We start from the raw sequence: 20,287 nt of genomic DNA on the forward strand, positions 1-20,287 counted from the left end.
AAAATTCTCTTCAAGACTTTGCATACCCTGGCCCCTGGCAACTTTTATTATCGCGGTATTTGGAAGTGTAATTATAGTTGTTTTTTAAAATGTTTTTTATTTAAAAATATATTTTTTTAATTTTTTAAAAATTATTTTTGATATCTGAGATCAAAATAATCTGAAAATATCAAAAAAATATTAATTGAAAATAAAAAATAAATTAATTAATTAAAAAAAAATGTAAAAACAAACAAATTTTAAGTGTAATTGATCATACTTGTAGAAAGATCCGTGAACAAAAAGATACAAATTAGTCAAATTAGGGTACTTCTTATCCCTAAAGTCCAACCTACCTTTTATCCAGATTGTATTTTGCCCATTGTCAAATTAAGAATTGCTTACTTTGAATAACATAGACATTAAACCTAACCTAGCCTATAAAGTTAATTCAATGATTTGTTAATCTATAATCTAGTTCAAGTCAGATTTTACTTCAAATGTCATTTTATTTTTCATAAAAAAAAATTAATATTTTTTTATGAGTACTTTTTATTATTTACGAGTCAAATTGTTTAGTCTGTAAGGCGAATTTTGACACGAGTCGGCTCTATATTTGCTTTTATCATTATATTTATGCTAAGTGAATATATTATGGTTGCGGTTGGAAACACAGGCAAACTCGTGTTTCCAACAAATTTATTTTTTTATAAAAAATTAATTTTTTTGTATTTTTAGATTTTTTTAATATGTTGATCTCAAAAATAATTTTTTAAAAATAAAAAAATATTATTTTAATACATTTCAGGATGAAAGATACTTTAAAAATCAATCATAATCACACTCCAAAAAATACCCGGCAACTTTTTCGAGTTTGTTTTATTATTATTGATCATAGAATATTTCTGTATAAACTAATCTAATTTGTTGTTTGTCCCATATGATTAATAAGTGGTTACTTGTGGTCACAAACAATAGTCAACCAAAGTACCAATTATGACTTTTGAGGCTCACACGCAAGTGTTTGTATCAAAAGATAGAAAAGGCCTCATCGCTGGATGCACATAATTCCTTGCTCTCCTGGAAAAAATACACTATATGCTACAGTTCTTTTCGCAAGCTTCCAAAATTTATAACAGTTCTTAAAGGCATTGGTAAAAAACTAAGGCTCAAGTGGTAAGCATAAAATACTTATTTCAGAGTTTTAAATTTGAATTTCGTTACTAACTCTCTTAAAAGATATAATATTTATTATTGAATATACAATTAATTCCTTGTACAATTATTTTATATACAAATTTAGTTTTTAACCATAAAAAATATAAATTAACCAGTCAGGTTCTAGATTTATTTTCTAAAAATCATTAATTTGAGTCTCACAAATCTTAAGATCACTAAAGACTTACATGGTTGTTAACTTCAAGACCTGTAAGATTAGTTAAGATGTGCGCTAGTTTAAATAATTATATTAACTAAAAAATAATTTTGTTAATACCATATGTGTTGACATCAAATCACATTCTTAAAATAAGAAGAGAAAGAAAAACTGATTCTTTATAATTAGTAAATTTCTTAATGTGGCAGAATTGTCAGTAGGTGACACACCTTTTGACCTTACACTTCACTAGAAAAGGCATTCTAGGGGAAAAAAAAAAAAAAAAAAAGATTTCCGGGGCATGGCCACCTGCTTTCTAACAATAAAACATGGAAAAATTATTTGATTATAGAAAATCATGGTAGTCTAATTAATAATTAATAGAGGAGAGGTTTTTTTTCTTCTCGTATATTAGATTTTCTTTCATTTTTTTATGTTTGACATTTTGTTTCTAACTTTCAAATTGTTTTATCTGAAAAAAACATTAATATTTTTTAAGTATTTTTTTTTTATAATTTTAATACACTAACATAGAAAAATATAAAAAGATCCTATCCATACAAGTTTAACTAGCACCTAGGGCAATGTGGTGACCAGCCTACAAGATCTTTAGGATATGCAAATATGGGCCTGGTTGGGAGTACTGCCCGATGGGGATTTCTTGTCATTATACGGTTTTTTGCCATAAAATTTGCAAAACCAAATATTTTGGTTTGTGCACGACATTTTGGTATGGATTTTAATAATTTATTTAAGTTATTTTTAATTTTAATTTTAAGTATCAGTTATAAATATGTTGGTTCAAAATAAATCCTTAATTCAAATCAAAAGTTAAGAAATTGTATAAATGTTTTTCTTTAATTAAGACTTTTTTTGAACTTTTAATTTATATATTTTTATTTTTATTTTTTAAAATGTATTTAAATTATTTCTCAATAAAAAAATACTTATAATTTAACTTACTTTTTCATAAATTATCTTAGAAATATCATTTTCAATTTATAACTCGAAATCTAAAATTATCTCTTTTAAATCTTGCAAACAGACTCTAAGTGTATTTTTTTAAAAATAAAAATAAAAATAAAAATTTAATTATTATTATTATTATTATTATAATTATAGGTGAATATTTAAATCATTTTAAAGAAATTACGTGTAAACTGATGCAACTATACCTAGTAAAAAACACATTGTAAGACAATTGAAATTATTGGATATTAATCAAGTCAACTTGAACTATATAAATGATTAATGTTGGTAACATTTTAAAAAGAAATGGAGGAATACTTGTATAAAAAAACCACAATAAAAAAAATCCAAGCTATTTTTTTTCTAGATAAGCTTTTTACACGATCCATTAGTTTTATGCTGGATGGCTATAATTACACAATCTTATTCTTTCCATATGCTCTAGAATCTGATTGGCTCAAGGAAGCAGAGTAAAAAATTATACTATCTTATATCACAATCAGAGTTGCATCCACTTTCACCAATATGTTATCGAGTCTCTTTCCCATTAAAAGTTATTTGACATAAAAGACTAAGACATCCATTCAAATTGTCTTCTCAATCTCTGTCAAAACTAATTCTATATTTTGTTTATGATTCTCAACATTCATATGATGTTTGTCCTTTGATAAAACAAACAAAGTTATCTTTTCCTATAAGTTCTATTGAGAGTACTTATTCTTTTGATCTTATACACTGTGATATTTAGGGTCTAAATAAAATTAAAACATACTCTAGTGCACATTATTTTTTAACTATTATGGATGACTGCATTTGTTTTACCTGTATTTCTCTTTATGATTTTACCACTTGACAATTATTCATTGGTTATGATGTTATTTTTCATGAAAATACATTTTCTTTTTGCATTCTCACTCTATCCAATTTTCACCTTCAACCTCTCTATTAACTATATCTCTTGACTTCAATGTTATTCCAATTCCATCATCTACCTCTCACTCATCACCCAATACACCTAATTCTCTTTCATCTCCCTCTTCTCATGATTTCTCACCATCATCATCAAACTCAACACACATTTTCTATTCATTATCTTCTCATTCTCCTACCTCAAACACACTTGCTCATATTTTTCATCACATCGATCAACCTTAACAACCCTATGTTCTTCTTCGTGACTTTCATTGTGGCTAGGTTGGTACGTTAGTGTACTCGACAACCATGAGCAAGTCATCATCCTCTCGGTCAGGTACCAAATATCAGTTATCTAACTTTATCTCATACCAGTCATTATCTTCTTCTTATTAATTATTTCTTAACATAATTTCTAGCACTATTGAACCTACAATATATGAACAGACACTATATGATCCAAAGTGACATATAGCAATGAAAATTAAGCTCACCACTTTTGAAAATTAAAATACATGGTCCCTAGTTTCATTTTCTCCCAATTATCATTTCATAGGTAACAAATGGTTTTTTTGAATCAATTATAAATCAGATGGCTCAGTGGAATGATACAAAGCACATTTAGTAGTAAAGAGATTCATAAAAAAAGAAGGCTTGGACTATCATGAGACTTTTGCTCCATTTGCTAAGTTAACCATAGTTTGTTGTCTTCTTACCTTGATAACTATTTAAAATTGGCATATTTTTTTTTCAAATAGATATCAATAATGCTTTCCTTTATGGTGACTTACATGAAAAAGTGTACATGATTCCACCACCAGGACTTTATCGACCAGGGGTTAAATTTTTATGTCAATTTCACAAATCCTTTTATGGACTCAAACAAGCACCTAGAAATTGGTTCTCTAAGTTCTAAAGAGCCTTTAAAATGATTGATTTCTCTTAGTCATACTCAGACCACTTTTTTTTATGTAAGAAAAAAGCTCTAATCTAACCATGGTTCTTATTTACGTGGATGATATTATCATTATTGGAAACAAGAACAAAGCTATTCAAGATCTCAAGTTTTTTCTTCAAAAACAGTTTCACATAAAAGAGCTTGGTAATCTCAAATATTTTCTTGGTCTGGAAGTGACAATATCAAAAGCCGAGATTATCATATCTCAGCCAAAATACACATTGAAAATTCTTGATGATGTTGGATTTCTTGGAGCTAAACCTGTTGACTTTTCCATGGAACAAAATCTAAGGCTTACAAATGATCAAGGTGAATTATTGAATGATGTTTCACTCTATAAAATATTAGTGGGATGATTAATCTATCTTACAATTACTAAATTAGATATCATGTATTTTGTGATCTTAAATCAATTTATGCATGCACCAAGGAAACCTCATTGAGATGCTATTCTTTATATTGGGAGATATTTAAAGAACAATTAAGGACTTGGTTTATTATTTTTTTCCAACAACTCTCTATAACTAAAAGCTTATTGTGATGTAAATTAGGCAAATTGTCTCATGACACGATAATTTACATTAGATTATTGTGTATTTCTTAGAGACTCTAATTTCATAGAAGACAAGAAAACAAAAAAAATAAAATCTTCAGGTCATCCATTGAAGCTGAGTGCAAGTATATGGTTACTGCAACATGTGAACTTACCTGGCTTAAATACTTGTTTAAAGATTTGCATATTTGTTTGAAACCAATTATATTATTCTACGATAATCAAGCATCATTCAATATTGCTTCCAATCCTATATATCATGACCATACAAAGTATACTGAAATTGATTACCATGTTGAAAGAAAAAAGATCCCAACAAGTCAAATTGTTACAAGATTTGTTCCCTCCTATCTTCAACTGCTGATATCTTCACTAAGGTATCATGAGGAAACATTTTTAAAAAATTAATGAGCAAGTTGAACATTCTCGATATTTATGCTTTAACTTGAAAGAGAGTTTTTTTTCATAAGATATTTTGAATTGATCTCAATATCTTGTAATCCTACTTTTATAGGCACAAGATATTCACCATTTAATATACGGCTTCTTAGGTCTATACATGTATATATAATCATTGTAACATTGAATGAAATATACATTCTTTCATGTTTTAGTTTTTTGTCACTGCTCAAGTAAACATATAAATTATCATCTGAGCAATTTGCTGCTTTTTCTACTTTTCCTTTCAAGTTCTTTAATATATACACAAAATCTTTATTCCATGCTTCCTATTATGATCGTATTCTATGGAACAACGCCAGAACATATCCTACAAGAAACTCTCAACAACTATTCCTCAAAATATAAATATATATACAACAAGAGCTGGAACATATTCTATAAGAAACTCTCAACAACTATTCCACAATAATATATATATAAAAGATACTAGGTCCAAATCTTGGCACCTCTGCTATACGCATTAGAATATTAAGGACGTTCAATTGTCAGAATGCTTTCCTTCAACTCTAACAAGCTGTACATAATGCATATGAGCATTGCGAGTGTGATTAACTTTCGTCCATGTAAAAGCCGGGGTCTACAGGAAACATTAAAATGACATAGAGACGTTTATTCAACTTGTAGTCTAAAATTTGTCAGATTTTCTATTAAATTAAATAAAAAATAATAATGCACATATTGAAAATAAATGTTATTTATCAATGCAAATTAAATGTATTAGTATAAAATAAAGAGACGGGACCATGGGAAGATAAATAAAGGATACTGCATGTATAATAAATCATGGGATTGTGTCCGGAGAGACTGAGATTATGATAATTTATCACTCCATTTTTAAAAGCGTTTGCCTCCACAAAAATCCAAAATTTCCACCATCATCTCTCCTGTTTTAAAAAACTATAGGAGGCCAGTTCCAACCTTCAGTCAGACCTAGCTAGCTTGCTTTTTTTATATACTAAAAGATTCTGGGCTCGCTCTTCAATCAAAGTCCCTGGAAAAGAAGTGAACAATCTAAGTTGAGAATAATAGGAGTGAGTTAGCCAAATCTTTTCTATTTATGTATATTAAGCCTATCAACCTTTTCTATTTATATACATCCTACACAATTTCCTCTCATAATCTATATTGGCCACAATTACCCCTTCATACAGCATCAATGAAAATCCAATTTGATGGACAGAATAACCCTATCCATGAAGTGCGTGTGTGTATTATACACAGCATGACGGTCACCCTATATGTAAATCAAAACCAGAGGACGCTCAAGAACTCTGTCAATATTCTTTGAAGTAGGAATATAAAAAGCTTTTAAGAAGGGAGAAGAATGATGCATGGTTGGTTTTCAGGTCTGTTCAATACCGTTTAGTTAATATTCATAATTGTGTAATGGATCATATTAAGAAAATCTATAACTAATAGCTTTATACTTTCGTAAAATCTATTTTTTTATCCTGTAATCACAAAAGCTTTCGCCCTACTTACACTTGCGCATCAAATTCTTTTTTTCTTTTTTCTTTTTTTTGGGGGGGGGGGTGGGGGCATAGTTTTAAAACCCGGCCCGGCCCGGTGGGTCGACCCGGGACCCGGCCGACCCGGGCCTGTGGCCGGGCCGGGTCTAAGGAAAAAACAGGCTGGGAATTGGCCCGGCCAGACCCGGTCGACCCGGAGGGTCGACCCGTGACCCGGCCGACCCGGCCAAACCCGGCTGAGATCCAAGTTTATTTTCTTTTATATTCTCCTGCATGAAACGACGTCGTTTTGACTTTTACAATTAAAAGGTCAAAACGACGTACAGAACTGAGAAGACTACAGCTGTGAGCAACTAATTGCTCTAAAAAATACCAAAGCAGCCTCATTAGATTATTATTTCATAGGATTTGATGCAGACAAAATAATTAATTAATGGGTCACGACAAGAAGTGTTTTGGTAACAACACTTGCAGACTTAGCTATACATTTAGCGCGCTAAAAACTTTAGTTTCTCCAACTGAAAACATATAAAATGGCAGCAAAAGCAGGAGCAATAGCTTCTTTCATGTTCATGTGTGTTCTTGCTGAACATAGCATGCCAAGCACAACTCTCCCCTGCATTTTACGACAGCTCCTGTTCTAATACGCTGAAGTTGAGAAGATCTGTCCTGGAGTAGTATCTTGTGCAGATATCATTGCTGTTGCAGCGAGAGATGCGTCTGTTTATGTGAGTATCTAAATCCATCTCTTTATTGTTGTTGGTATTGCGAGCTGCAAAATCAGGACTTGTTACTTATGATTCTTATGAAAAAAATGTCACAGGTCGGTGGACCATCCTACGCGGTGAAGCTTGGAAGAAGAGATTCAATTACAGCAAGTCGAAGTTTAGCCAACGCAGAGTTATGTGTTTTTTTTTTTTAGGTTTTTTTGAGTTGACCCGGGTTAACCCGGGTCAACCCAGCTGACCCGGGTTAACCCGGGTCAACCCAGCTGACCCGTGACCTGGAGGGTTGACCGGGTCAATGACCGGGTCGGGTTTCAAAACTATGGGTGGGGGGTTTGCAAGTGAGCGAGGACCGTACATACACATAACTACATCATCACAATCATCATCATCTATATCCTAGATCTATCACCTATCCCAAAAAAGAATGCACAGAACAAGGAAAGAAAAGAGAGGTCTTTACAAACCCATGTACTGTCAAAAGAAGAAATGTTTCATATATTTCATCAGATAAAACAACACAATCCCCCAGGAATTCGAAGTCTTGTCTGAAATCTCTCCACCTTACCCCGTCAAATCTTTCTTGATTTTACAGTCAGTCAGTCCATATATATCATTTCATTCAGTAGTAGTAGTGGTACATGACCGTCTCCGGCGTCTTGTTTTCTTCAATGAGCAGGTTGCCATTGTTATAGTTATTACTCCCATTAACATCGTTATGATTACAGCTACTGCTAACCTGTTGCTTAACGTCCTCAATGAAATCATAGTCTGATGGGGTTTCTCCAATATTCCCATTTGGCTTCTCTACCCATTGGTTCAAAATTTCAACTCCATTGTTACCATTACCAAGCATGACCTTCTGGTTCTGATCTCCATACCCATTTGACGACATGAAGCTGGGAAATCCCATGTCTTCTTGTTTGATCTCTCTTCCATAGCTTATCAGGCTGCAACTCCCGTCAGAATTAGAACTGCAACTTGCTTCACTACCAAACACCATGTAATTATCTTTCACTGGATGATAGTATTGCATGGGACTGAACAAGCCCTCTTGGGTGTTTTGGAAAAGTAAAGAGTTTGTGGCTAGAGAAACACTGTTGGTGCCTAAAGGACTAGACGGAATTTGAGAAAGGGGCTCAAAGCCAGTGAAAGATCTGTTTTGGGAGTAATAAGAGAAAGAACCACCAGAGTCCTTATACATGGATGGCAGTGAATGAGATGGTAATGGTGGAGTTTGATGAGGAGATTGGAATGTTGGGGGTTTTCTTTGAGATTCAGGAGCCATGGCCATGAGTTTCTTCTTGAGCTTGGTGTTCCAGTAGTTCTTAATATCATTGTCTGTCCTTCCTGGTAGCTGAGCAGCTATTATTGACCATCTGCAATTTGCATGTTAAGGGAAAATAGGTTGCATAAGAACGAAACTCTAAGTACGCATTTTGCAGCTGTAAGTAGGTCTTGATGTAGACTCCTAACTTGGCATGCATGCATAGAAATTATCCAAAAAATAGGCAGATTCTTTATTTATGCAGGATGTTTTCTGAAGTTAAAAGGAAAAAAAACCTAGAATTTTCTGTCTTTCAACCTTTTTCTTCCCGAGCTGTTTTTAGATAAATTGCCTCAACATAATTTCACAGATGATACTTGTGGAAAATAAAAAAACCAAAAAACACATTTACTAAGAGATATAAGCAAGGAAATTGTGTGATTTGAGTAGAAATTATGGATCAAATTAAGAGAAAGACACAAAATAAGGATCAAGAAGTCCTTTCAAGTGAAAATCAATGCACCTGCTTCCAATGCTTGCAAATAGGCTGCAGATTACCCTATCCTCCTCATCAGAGAATTCACCATGTTTAAGATTGGGTCTCAGATAGTTTAGCCATCTCAGTCTACAACTCTTGCCGCATCTCTTAAGCCCTGATCATCAAAAACCGTGTAAAAACAACCATTAGAAAGGGAAAGAAAGAGGAAACGGTTTGATCCTAATTGTTAGTGGTGATCTTACCAGCTTTTTGAGGTAGAGCAATCCAATTGCCACCAGTCCCATATTTCTCTATGTACTCTTTAAGCTTCGAGTCTTCTTCTGGTGACCATGGCCCCTTCTTCACATTCGCCTTGTCACAACAAGGAGCCCTTCCCATCTCTCTCTCTCTCTCGCTCTCTCTCTCTCAAGATCTCGTCTTGGATATCCTCTCTACACTGTGAGGAACCCCAAAAGGTCTCAATTCCTACAAAAACTGGTGGAGGTCTGCTTGAGCCTTTTAATTATAGACTTGGAGTGGGGTATAGACAAGTAAAACAAAAAAATAATAGTCCTCCTCTTTTCGAACATATACACACAAGTCAAAATGATAGACAAGTTCAACCAGTTTCCAACTAGTGCTCTAAAATATAAGCAAGGCTAATAGAACTTTCCATCTTCAAATTTTTAGGTGCCCTAAATAAAACATCCTCCTCTCTCTCCCTCTCCCTCTCTACATTTTTCAAAGGCATCCTAGCTAAGTCTTATTACTAGAAATTCAACAGGAAATGAATTGATAGCTACAGGCCTTTGAATTGTGACATTTTCCAAACCCTAGACTAATTATTGGTAGATAAATATAACTACCTGGCTTCAACTTGCTAGTTAACAAGTCATACATGCATACATAAATCAACTCTTCTTATATACACACCATTCTAGATCTTCATATCATTTATTCCTGTACATGCTCTGATTTTGAAACAAGTTCCAATGTTAACTCATTGTTGAAAACAATTAATTAGCCAATGCACCCTAGTTAACATTTTTCAGTAATCTTTATGTTAACCATCGATCCCAGCTAGTTCAGTATAGTAACTAATTAGTTACCTTAAAAAGAATGGTTTGCTGACTCAAAAAATATTTTTTACAGTTGAACCTATATGTTGTTGGGCCATCCAAGCATGATATTCAATTTATCTGATCAGGTTCTTGGAACTGACTCATCAATGCCATTCTTTTGACTTGATGACTCATTGTAGCTATTGCCACAGTTTGTCATGAATGCAAAAATAGGCAACCAAATGTCACAGAGTTTGCTATAGTAAATTGCAACATTTCTTTACAGGGACGGATGAAAACTAGTGGCCCAGAAACCAGTTTGGAGGGACACTTCTCGATTTTGTAGGACATAAAAATGAAAAAGTAAAAATAAAAATATATAAATCCTTCTAAAAGTCCCAGTGTTCCTAAGCTTTCTTAGAAGACATACCAGAAAGAGAAACGTTCCATGTTTTTAGTGAACATTATATATGTTTTTGTTGATGCTAGCTGGCTAGATAGGGTCATTTAGGCAGCCACATGAAAATCCACAAATAGAGGATGGAATAATCAAAGCCGACCTATATACGATGATGTTTTTATCCATGTAAGAAAACTAACCTGGACAGCTACAGTATATATTTGATGATAAAGAGCTTGGAGTCTTCCAACTCAAAATTTGAGATGAAAATCTGTTGAAGATTAGATTTTGTCACTTTTGAAAGGACAGTGCCTTGATGGAGTTAATTACGTTCTGCTCTAATATTTCTTTCTTTTTCCAAAAAAGTGCTCTTTTTACTATTTTTTATTTTATATATATAAATAAAGGGGTGACATTTTTTAAGCTGGATTTCTTAAATCTTCTTAAAGTGGTGATGTTTGTTTATATATATATATATATATATAAAATTTCTTCCAACATTTCTTCTTAAATCTTCTTAACGTCATATAATTTCTCTGCAATATTTTGGGTTTAAGTTTCTTCCAACAACTCCTTGGAGAAGAACTCCTTGGCCTTAATTTCTTGACAGGTAAAAAAAGAAGAAGCAATGCCTCTCAAAGGAAGTACTAGTGGACATGAAGCTGATCGATTCGTTATTATAATTAGACAAAAGTCTTAAAAGTTAGAAATGATCATGATTTCCAATGTCATATTTGCAACTTGAATTCTTTATTATAGAGCAAGAAAAATCTAGTGGAGTTTTCTTATGCGGAGGAGAGGGTCCTCTTTAATTTCAAACTTAATATTGATTTTTTATCTCTTAAAATTCCACAAAAACAATGACACCCCGTTTTAGTCACATAATATATATTTAACATGGTAATTGAGGATAATAGATGGTTTTTCAACTTCATGGAAGCTGGACGGGATTGAAGCTTCTTGGAAGCATCAGACTTCTAGGAATTATAATTTTCTTTAATATGGTGATAAGGGGGAGATAAACACAGATGATTTTGAGATGATTAAATACAATTAAACAGAGACTAGCGTGGCAAAGCCCACGACTCTAGTTCTTTAGTATTTTCTCATTCATATTGTTGATGATGATTTTTGCTTTGTGATTCTCAAGAAAGATGAGCATGTAAGAGATTGCGGAAAGACAGAAATATATATCTATATATGTTGAAATTTCTGTCCAGCGACACCAAAAGGGATGAATATAAATAGTTTTAATTGCATACAACTGTTTTACATCATTAAGAGATATATATAAGGGGTCCCATTTGCCCATTTTTTTTATCTAATTAAGAAATTGATTATAGTCATCGCCAACGTGAAACAGCGCATTTTTTTTTCCTGAAATCATCAACTTTTCATTAATATTTCTTCAAGCCTTTGGACATTTTAATTACCAACATTTTCTTTTTATTTTGTTTTTTTTTTTCATAGATAAGATCATAAACCCACAGTCATAAGTTAATTATATAATATTAGTAGTTTAATGGTTAGCAAGACATAAAAAATAATGTTATTACTACAACAAAAACTCAGTTGGCCGCCATTGCATGTACAAGGATATATTTTGAGCTCCTCTTGTGATGCATTTTTAAAAACTAAAATACTTAAAAAAAAATAAGGAATTTATTGTTCCAGAATCTGAGACCTATTGATCTTCTATTGATATTTATCCCTTTTAAAAAAATAAACATGCCCATAATTAATTTGATGTAATCGATTTATAATCATGTATTGGAGTTGAGCCGTGAGAATAAGATATCAAAATATCAAGTCAATTAAAAAGTTTGTACTATTATATAGACCAAAAACGTGAACTTTTGGTTTAATATGCAAATTGCTCTTGTTTTCTAACAATTCACTAAACAACTCTTCTACTTTGAAAAATATTTTATTGCTACTCACTTTTCACCTAAACAATCTAAACTCCAAACTACTTAAATCTTGAATAAATCTCACTATAGCATAAAAAAATCCATCAAAGTCGGACAAATACTAATAACTAAAATAAAATCCTAAAAAGTAAGTACAAGCACTAGATAAACTAAATGAAAACCATCAAATCTAGTAATATAGCAATCAAATTTAGGATATTCTAGATTATTACTCCGCGTTGCATTGCCAATTAGATAAAAATTAATGTAAAAAGAAATAACAAGATGTAGCCAACATTTTCCTAGAAGAAAAAAAATTTAAGCGGAGTGGAAGTTGACCCGATGTTATCCAATAGACTTGACGAGTTTAAAAATAACATAGATAATTGATAAAAATATAATTTGACTAAAAACAATTAAAGATGACATTCTTTTTTAACATATTCAGACAACAACATAAATATAATTATCGTTGAACATGTGCTCTCATATAAGATTTTTTCCATTAACTATAAAGTTAAAGAAAATTATTGCAGATTCATTAATCAAAGGTTTATTGAGAAAGTTTATGTATAATTTATCAAGAGGAATGAGTTTAAATCCTTTAAAGATGAAAAAAATATCATAATGGTAACCATACATTTGGTTGATTTAAGATTTCAAGATCTATGTTCTAATGAAAAACTAAATCATATAACATTCTCTATAGCATTTATAAATTATTGTTTCCTACCTATTATTATGATAAAAAGGTATTAGTCACATCATGATAAAAAAATGACTTATACTCTTAATGATTTTTATATCTTGATATACCAAGTGGAATATAGCAAAATATGTTTAATGAAAGAGCACTTATATGAGTAAGAAATGTGATTATTTCTTTAAAAATTTTAAAAAGATTAAATTCTTTAAAGCACTCATGAATGCAAGAGTTACTCAGAATTAAAATGAACACAATAGTAGGAACAAAAAATAATCTCCAGGGTAAAGAATTATATGAATACTACTTTCTTGGTTTACATAAAAGGTTGTATAATTCAAGATATCATGTTCACTATTTAGCTTAATAAAATTGATAGTATTTCACTAAGAAAAGTTCGAAATTAAAAGCTATTTATCTTAATATAGTGATCCATTAAATTAGTATTTCTCTATAAATTTTTTAGTCTTTTATATTGGTTAGATAATTTTCATTCATGTGGAGGGTTGTTGGAAATTTGTTATAAAACATGGTTATTATGCATATTTGAGATCAAATTAAAAGTGGGATCCAATCATTTTTAGATTAAAACTTTGTTGAAATTTATTTTTCAATAAAATCTATTTAACATAAAATATTAGTATGCTTAAAATCAAGGTTGTCAATTTCATTTTATTTTAGGTGGAATGACTAATATACCTTGTATTGTTTTACAAAATAAAAAAAATAGAATAAATTTCTTCTCATTCAGGATCTTAGGTCATTTTAAATTTCTCACTCAAATTTTAGCCAATGTATTGTGAGTTCACTTCGTCCGTTCTATTCTAGATAAAAGTTTGATAAAACTAAAAATTCATAAAATTATTGAATTATTGGGCAAATAAAAAAGAAAAGATTATGAAAGAAAAGAAAACAAAAACAAAATAATAATACAAGTGATCCATGTTACCTAGTTGATTGATGTAATATCCACTGTCTACCAATTTTTTAGCTGTAAGTGTGTAATATGAGAGTGGAAAAGGAAAATCTTTCATAAATCTTGTCAATGTTATATACTCTTCATGATATAATTATTTCTTTTTGTATAATGATAATTGTTAGTTGAATGGACATAAAATGAAAAATGATAACAGGTGCCATAAAGTTTATAATTAAAGGAAAATTTCACATTGCATACACCATGTACAAACGTATTGTTCTCGTAAAAAATGATGGAGAGCTTATAAAGGCTTGAACACGCCCTCCAGTAAGCAAACCTCTTTCTTTTACTAAATGATTTATATATGCTTCTTTTGTATAAAATCTTTTAATTTCTCAATATTTCGCTATTTTATTTGTGTTGAATTAGTTTAAATTAAAGTTTTTTTTAGTATTGACTTTTGACTATTTAGAAGCATTTTAAATTTTAAAACTATATTTAGATACTTGACATTGTATTTGTATTGTATGATTTGAAGTTAATTTATCTTTAAATTTGAATTGAAATCATATATGTTAAATTAATATATTTTTATTATATATATATAGTACATGACCACATAATAGAACTCCAATTAAAACAAAATTGACAACCCTAATTAAAATAAATTATGGGGGTGAATAAAAAATTGATTTCAAAAAATACTTGATTGATATGCTTATGTGAAATCCTTCTTCATCTCAATTTTCAGCTTATTTTTCTTATTTTTTAAGCTTTGTCTCCTCTTCTCTTTTTTTTATACTAAAGCTTAGGATCAATCTTTATAAAGAGATATTTGAGTCAAATTTTTTTCAATTTATAGACCTTGCTTAAAAATATATCTAAATAAATTATGAAAAGTTTGCTTTGACATATAAATTGTATGCTTATATGCTAAACTTGTATGAATACAAGTCTATAATTGGATAGATAATTTAATTAGTAAGCATCGGTAAAGATAAACTATTCAATATATGCTCACCAGCCTAATAATTTTGAACAGCAAGTTTGATCATTAATTTTAAATGGATGAAAATATTTAAGAATATAAATAAATTAAAGATTATGATTAATTGGTTTTTAATGGTAGTGTAATATATAAAGATATATTTTTCTCAAATATTTTTCCTATTTTTCTATGCCTGATAATGTTAGAAAAATCTTGTAAGGAAAATGAATTATAATTAAGGAAGATTATCCAAATTTCCGGTAAGAAAAACAAGCTCTTTTCGAAATAAATGGCTTAAGTTTAATAATATTTAAAGAAAGTTTTGAGCAAAGTTAAGAATCCTTCTTCTATCCATTCTTCAACTTATGATATCATTGATTTGAAAGGGATAGAGGCTATAATTAAAACTACAGTAAGAATATAATTAACTAATTAATTTTAAATATTATAGAACATAAAAGACAAGTGTCATCATCAACATTGACTCTTTTACAAGAAAGATTCTTGCTAGCAATCTTCTCTATTTCTCAACGGTTGGCAAGCCAAGGAAGAAAAATGTTGCAGGCTGTGTGCCCATTTGATAATTATTATATTGTTAAAACATATTATTATATTATTAGTTCTACGTTGTTAAAATGTAAACGATGTCGTTAATTGCCATCAATTTCTTTACAGGCTGCACTTGACTCTAGTGTTTCGACCTCTTCTTTCGTGCTTGCTAGTCACTATATTAACCAATTAATACTGTGATTAATTAATTTTTGAGACTGCAAAAGAATAAGAACAAATTGCAATTACAAGTAAGCGAGTAAAAACCCACCTGACTTATTTCTTTCTTTTTTCTCCATTTTTTCTTCTTCTTTCGATTTCTCCTCTCCCCACCTCGTCTAACAAAACCAAATAAGTAAAACCCCATGCACCTTGCTTCTTTCTTTTGTCTTTTTAGTGGGGCTTAATTGATAACGTTGTTAGGTTTTAACTGATTGTGGTTGATGATGAAAGAAAAGGAGAACACCTCAAATGATTTAAAAACCAAACATTTGCATAAACTTGGCCGATATTTTGTTCTATCCAATGGCATGTGGCGTGGCTCATCAGGTGTTCGGGTATGATTCAATCTCGAGGTTGTTTTGGTTAGCTCACCATAAGTGATTGAAGTAAGTCACACTCTTTATCAAAAAAACAAGTGAATAATTACAATGAAAAGAAAGAAAATAAATAAAAAGATAAAAATACTTTAAAAGCATATTAAAACTCCAATTATAACATTAAATATACTATCAGAAATATTTTTATAAGATAAATCCAACAACAAAAAAAAAAAAAAACTAATACTGACTAGAGTGCACTACACTCTTTTTTTGAAGAAAAGTGAGTCACTTGTAACGTGTAACTTATTTTGCTTACCGTTGATGACCTTTCTTGATTTTATTAGATTCATTTTGTCTAGATTTTTTTTTCTAATTTTTTTTAAACCAATAATAATTTTTAAATTAAATGATTTTAAATTTTATAGGCTAATCATGTCACAAATCATCATCACATTACATCAAATGACCAAAGGCATAGTTTAATTAACTTTTGTCAACAAATCATATGACTTAGTAAGAGTAAGCTTCACATCTCATTTTTCGGATTCAATCTTTTCATTTTCCATGATGAGATTTCCAAAATTAAAACCTAAAGTAATACAGTACATGTCAAATTCAAACAAAAAAAAAAAGACAACTAAAAAACACAAGATAGGTTTTTTGACATGTTAATTATGTTAATATATCTATGGTAACATCAATTTATAGAGTTTTATATCATGAGAACTATTATGGACTTGATGAAGTATTCAGGTCATGCTGAAGAACAGTAACTAGAACCTCTTCCAATCATCATTATCGAATATATATAAAAACAAAATGGGGAAAAAATCTTTGGAAAAGGTCGTCGCTAGCCTAGAGAAAACCAGAACAGATGAGGACCAAAAGGCAATTTCAGAAAAAAGAGGGGCTTCTCCATGCAACAAACAAGAACAAAAGTCAAACAAGTCTCGACTGGGATTCGAGGAGGGACTGAAGACGGACAAACATCAGTCTCGCTGTTGCTGTCTTGATGATGATGCAGCAGATGGCGAAAGTCTATCAGACAAAATAAGAGCAAGACAATCAACCTTAGGATGATTCGCGCTTTGTTTTTTATATTAATTAATTATTATATTAAAAAGAAAAAAGAAAAAAGAGGAGAGTTGTGCAATGTGGTGCACCGTGGATGGTAAGGAAAACACCCGGATATGTAGTCTTTTAACTTCTTTTCCTTTTTCTACAGAAAAATAATTATCTTATTTGCGAGGATATAAATATTATTTGCAAATTGATTTGGACAATTTAGTAAGTTTATAATTTTTTTTACAGTCAAATTACATAAATACCATTGAAATACAAAAAAAAATAAAAAAAAATAAAAGATAAGTCAAAATCAAAAGATGTTTTTGTATTTTCATCATGTTTGTTTTATTATACTCTGTTTGGATTACGGGAAAATTAGTATTTTTATAAATATAAATAATAAAAAATAAATAAAAATTGATGGCAAGTGTCCTTCATATACTAACAGTGGTTGAGTTCTTTTCTCTCCCCTCTCTTTGCTCTCTTTGAAATTTATATTAGATCAACTAAAAAATAGTATTGTTCTCCCATTTATTTTGTCTTTCAATTATGGTCCTTTTTTTTATTGGTATTGATCTCTTTTGGATTCTTTTAAAAAAAATCAATTTCATCCTTTTTTTTATTTGATTTTTTTAGTTTTTATATAAAATAAGGTACTAATTTTTTTAATGTTGTTTTTTTTTTTTTATCATTTTCTTGATTTTTTTTCCTTTAAATTTTGGTCCTTAATATTTTATTTCATTTCTTATATATATATATATATATATATATATATATATATAGTTCACATTCTTTTAATTTCTCTTTTTTATTTGTTTCTTAATTTGTTTTTAATTTTGTCCCTCAATATTTTATTGCATATGTTAAGTATCCAATTTTGATCCTCATTCTTTTATTTCTTTTTTTCTTACCCTTTTCTTAGTTTTTTAATTTAGCCCCTCATTATTTTCTTTCATTAGTTTTTATACCATATTTGATCATTATTATTTTGATTGTTATTTAGTTTATTTTTTATTTTTTAATGGTTAAGAATTTTGTTCGAGATTTTTTTGTTTTTTTCTTTTACAGGGTCATCTCGGTCTTATGACTCGGGTTATTGGGTCGTTAGAAAAACATCTTGAAAAAAAAAAATTGAACAAAACAAAATGAAGTGAGCATTTGTCTATATTCAATAAACCAATTCTATTTAATTCAAGAATAAAATTTATTTTAAAAATAAATTTAACAAAGAATAACAAATAAAAATGCATGAGGTAACCCAATTAAATAAAAAAAATGATAAAACCAAAGTTATAAAGAGCATGGAAAAAAAAAAACAAACAAGGTCCAATCTCCAATTAAATGAATATTGAATGATGAAATAAAAAAAAAACACTAATTTAAAAAAATTATAAGAAAAACAAAAGCAATATTAGGCAAACCTCATGAAGCTAAGTTAATTTTCAAAGCTTGCAACTCGTGAAATTTAAGACACAAGCTTAACCAAGCTCTAATTCAAACCAAATATATATTGAAGAATTAAATCGTGTAAAAAAATACCACTTTTGAAAATTTTGCAAAGAAAAACAAAATAATGAAAAGAATGAAAATAAAATCTATCATGAAAAAAGTTACGGAAGGTGGAATTAAAAAAAAAAAAGCAACTCTAAAAATTATCTTAAACTACAAGAAAATAACAATAAAAAAAATAAGGATCAAATTCAACAAGATAAAAGATTGAATAAGGATGAAATTGAAAGAAAAATCTAATTCAATGAATTATTTCAAAAAAAAAATATAACCAAAAAATAGGTACTAAATAAAAAAGAAATAAAAATTTAGGGGATGACTTGAAAAATCAAGTGGCAGGGCGTTGAGAAAGAGAGAGGAAAAAAAAAATGATCGTTGGTGACAAACTAGACATCCTATTGATGCACGCACCACATATCCTAGGAGAAGATGCAGAGATGAGCATAAAGCCACCCTGGAATAGCCTTTTTGGCCGCTACAATCAACTACACGTGTTGTTTAAAGATAGCAAAGCAGCTGACATGTTGACGCTTGCATAGTACACGCTAGCTTTTTTTTAATCCTTTTTTAATTATTAAAATACTCAAATAACCCCACCCAACCAATTAATTACAAGAAAAACCAACAACAAAATGACACAAATACCCTTTAATCCAAGAGTTAAATTATTTGACATCAAGGGCACCAAGGTCCTTTTATTATGCAACAATATTGAAAATAATGAAAAGGCACTCCATTTTCCCATTAGTTTTTTTTTATTCTAAGGGTAAAAATGTTATTTATTGTGTATTTTTAATTGAAAATACAAAACTATCCCCGAGTAGAAATTCAAAAATTAATTTCTTTTAAGAGTAATGTTGTAATTTCACTATATAATCCAAACACAAAATATTCATCATGTCCCTGATCAATATTAAAACACCAAAATTTTCTTCCAATTGTATCCAGGTGAACAATGATTTTTTTATTATTATTTTTGTGTACTTTATTAAAATTCTTTGAATTGCATGTTCAATGTTGTTTTCAATCAAAGAAAAGAAACAGTCATCACTTTTTAAAAGAATTCAATCAAAAAACGACATCTTCAAATTCTTTTAAAAGGTGAAGACTATTTCTAACACCGAGCATGCAGTTGATTACGAATGATGCTCTCCATATGCAATGGAATTGAAGCAGCCGCACCCATTTGCAAAAGCATCAAACGTGGAGTTTTCATTATACACAAAGGCCTTCAGCTCATAGCCCATCTCAGTTCTCAGCTTTGCTTCAAACATTTCGAGCCCACTACTTTTAGGCTTTATTCATTTATTTATATAATATTCAAAATTATTATAAAAAAATCTGGAGATTTTCAGTCCATGGCATACTTACATAGAATATTGAATTGACCATGGATAAATTTTTAATAATTATTCTTTTAATCGCTGTGGGTTGGGTTGGAAAATCAATGGACATATACATTTCTAAAGCCTCACAATAGAAAGAAAGAAAAGT

The 20,287-nt window shown here is 30.0% G+C and overlaps 1 protein-coding gene across 1 annotated transcript; it reads right to left on the reverse strand.

Moving 5' to 3' along the window:
- Positions 1–7,836: 7,836 nt before the first annotated feature.
- Positions 7,837–9,640, reverse strand: LOC118038787 (transcription factor MYB35). The gene is made up of 3 exons (XM_035045203.2): positions 9,411–9,640; positions 9,193–9,322; positions 7,837–8,781 (listed from the first exon to the last, which is right to left on the reverse strand). The coding sequence occupies exons 1-3, from the start codon at positions 9,544–9,546 to the stop codon at positions 8,025–8,027; spliced, it is 1,023 nt and encodes a 340-aa protein (XP_034901094.1). The 5' UTR covers positions 9,547–9,640; the 3' UTR covers positions 7,837–8,024.
- Positions 9,641–20,287: the final 10,647 nt, after the last annotated feature.

This window comes from Populus alba, chromosome 4 (assembly GCF_005239225.2).
Source record: "Populus alba chromosome 4, ASM523922v2, whole genome shotgun sequence".
In the NCBI taxonomy this organism is placed as follows: Eukaryota; Viridiplantae; Streptophyta; class Magnoliopsida; order Malpighiales; family Salicaceae; genus Populus; species Populus alba.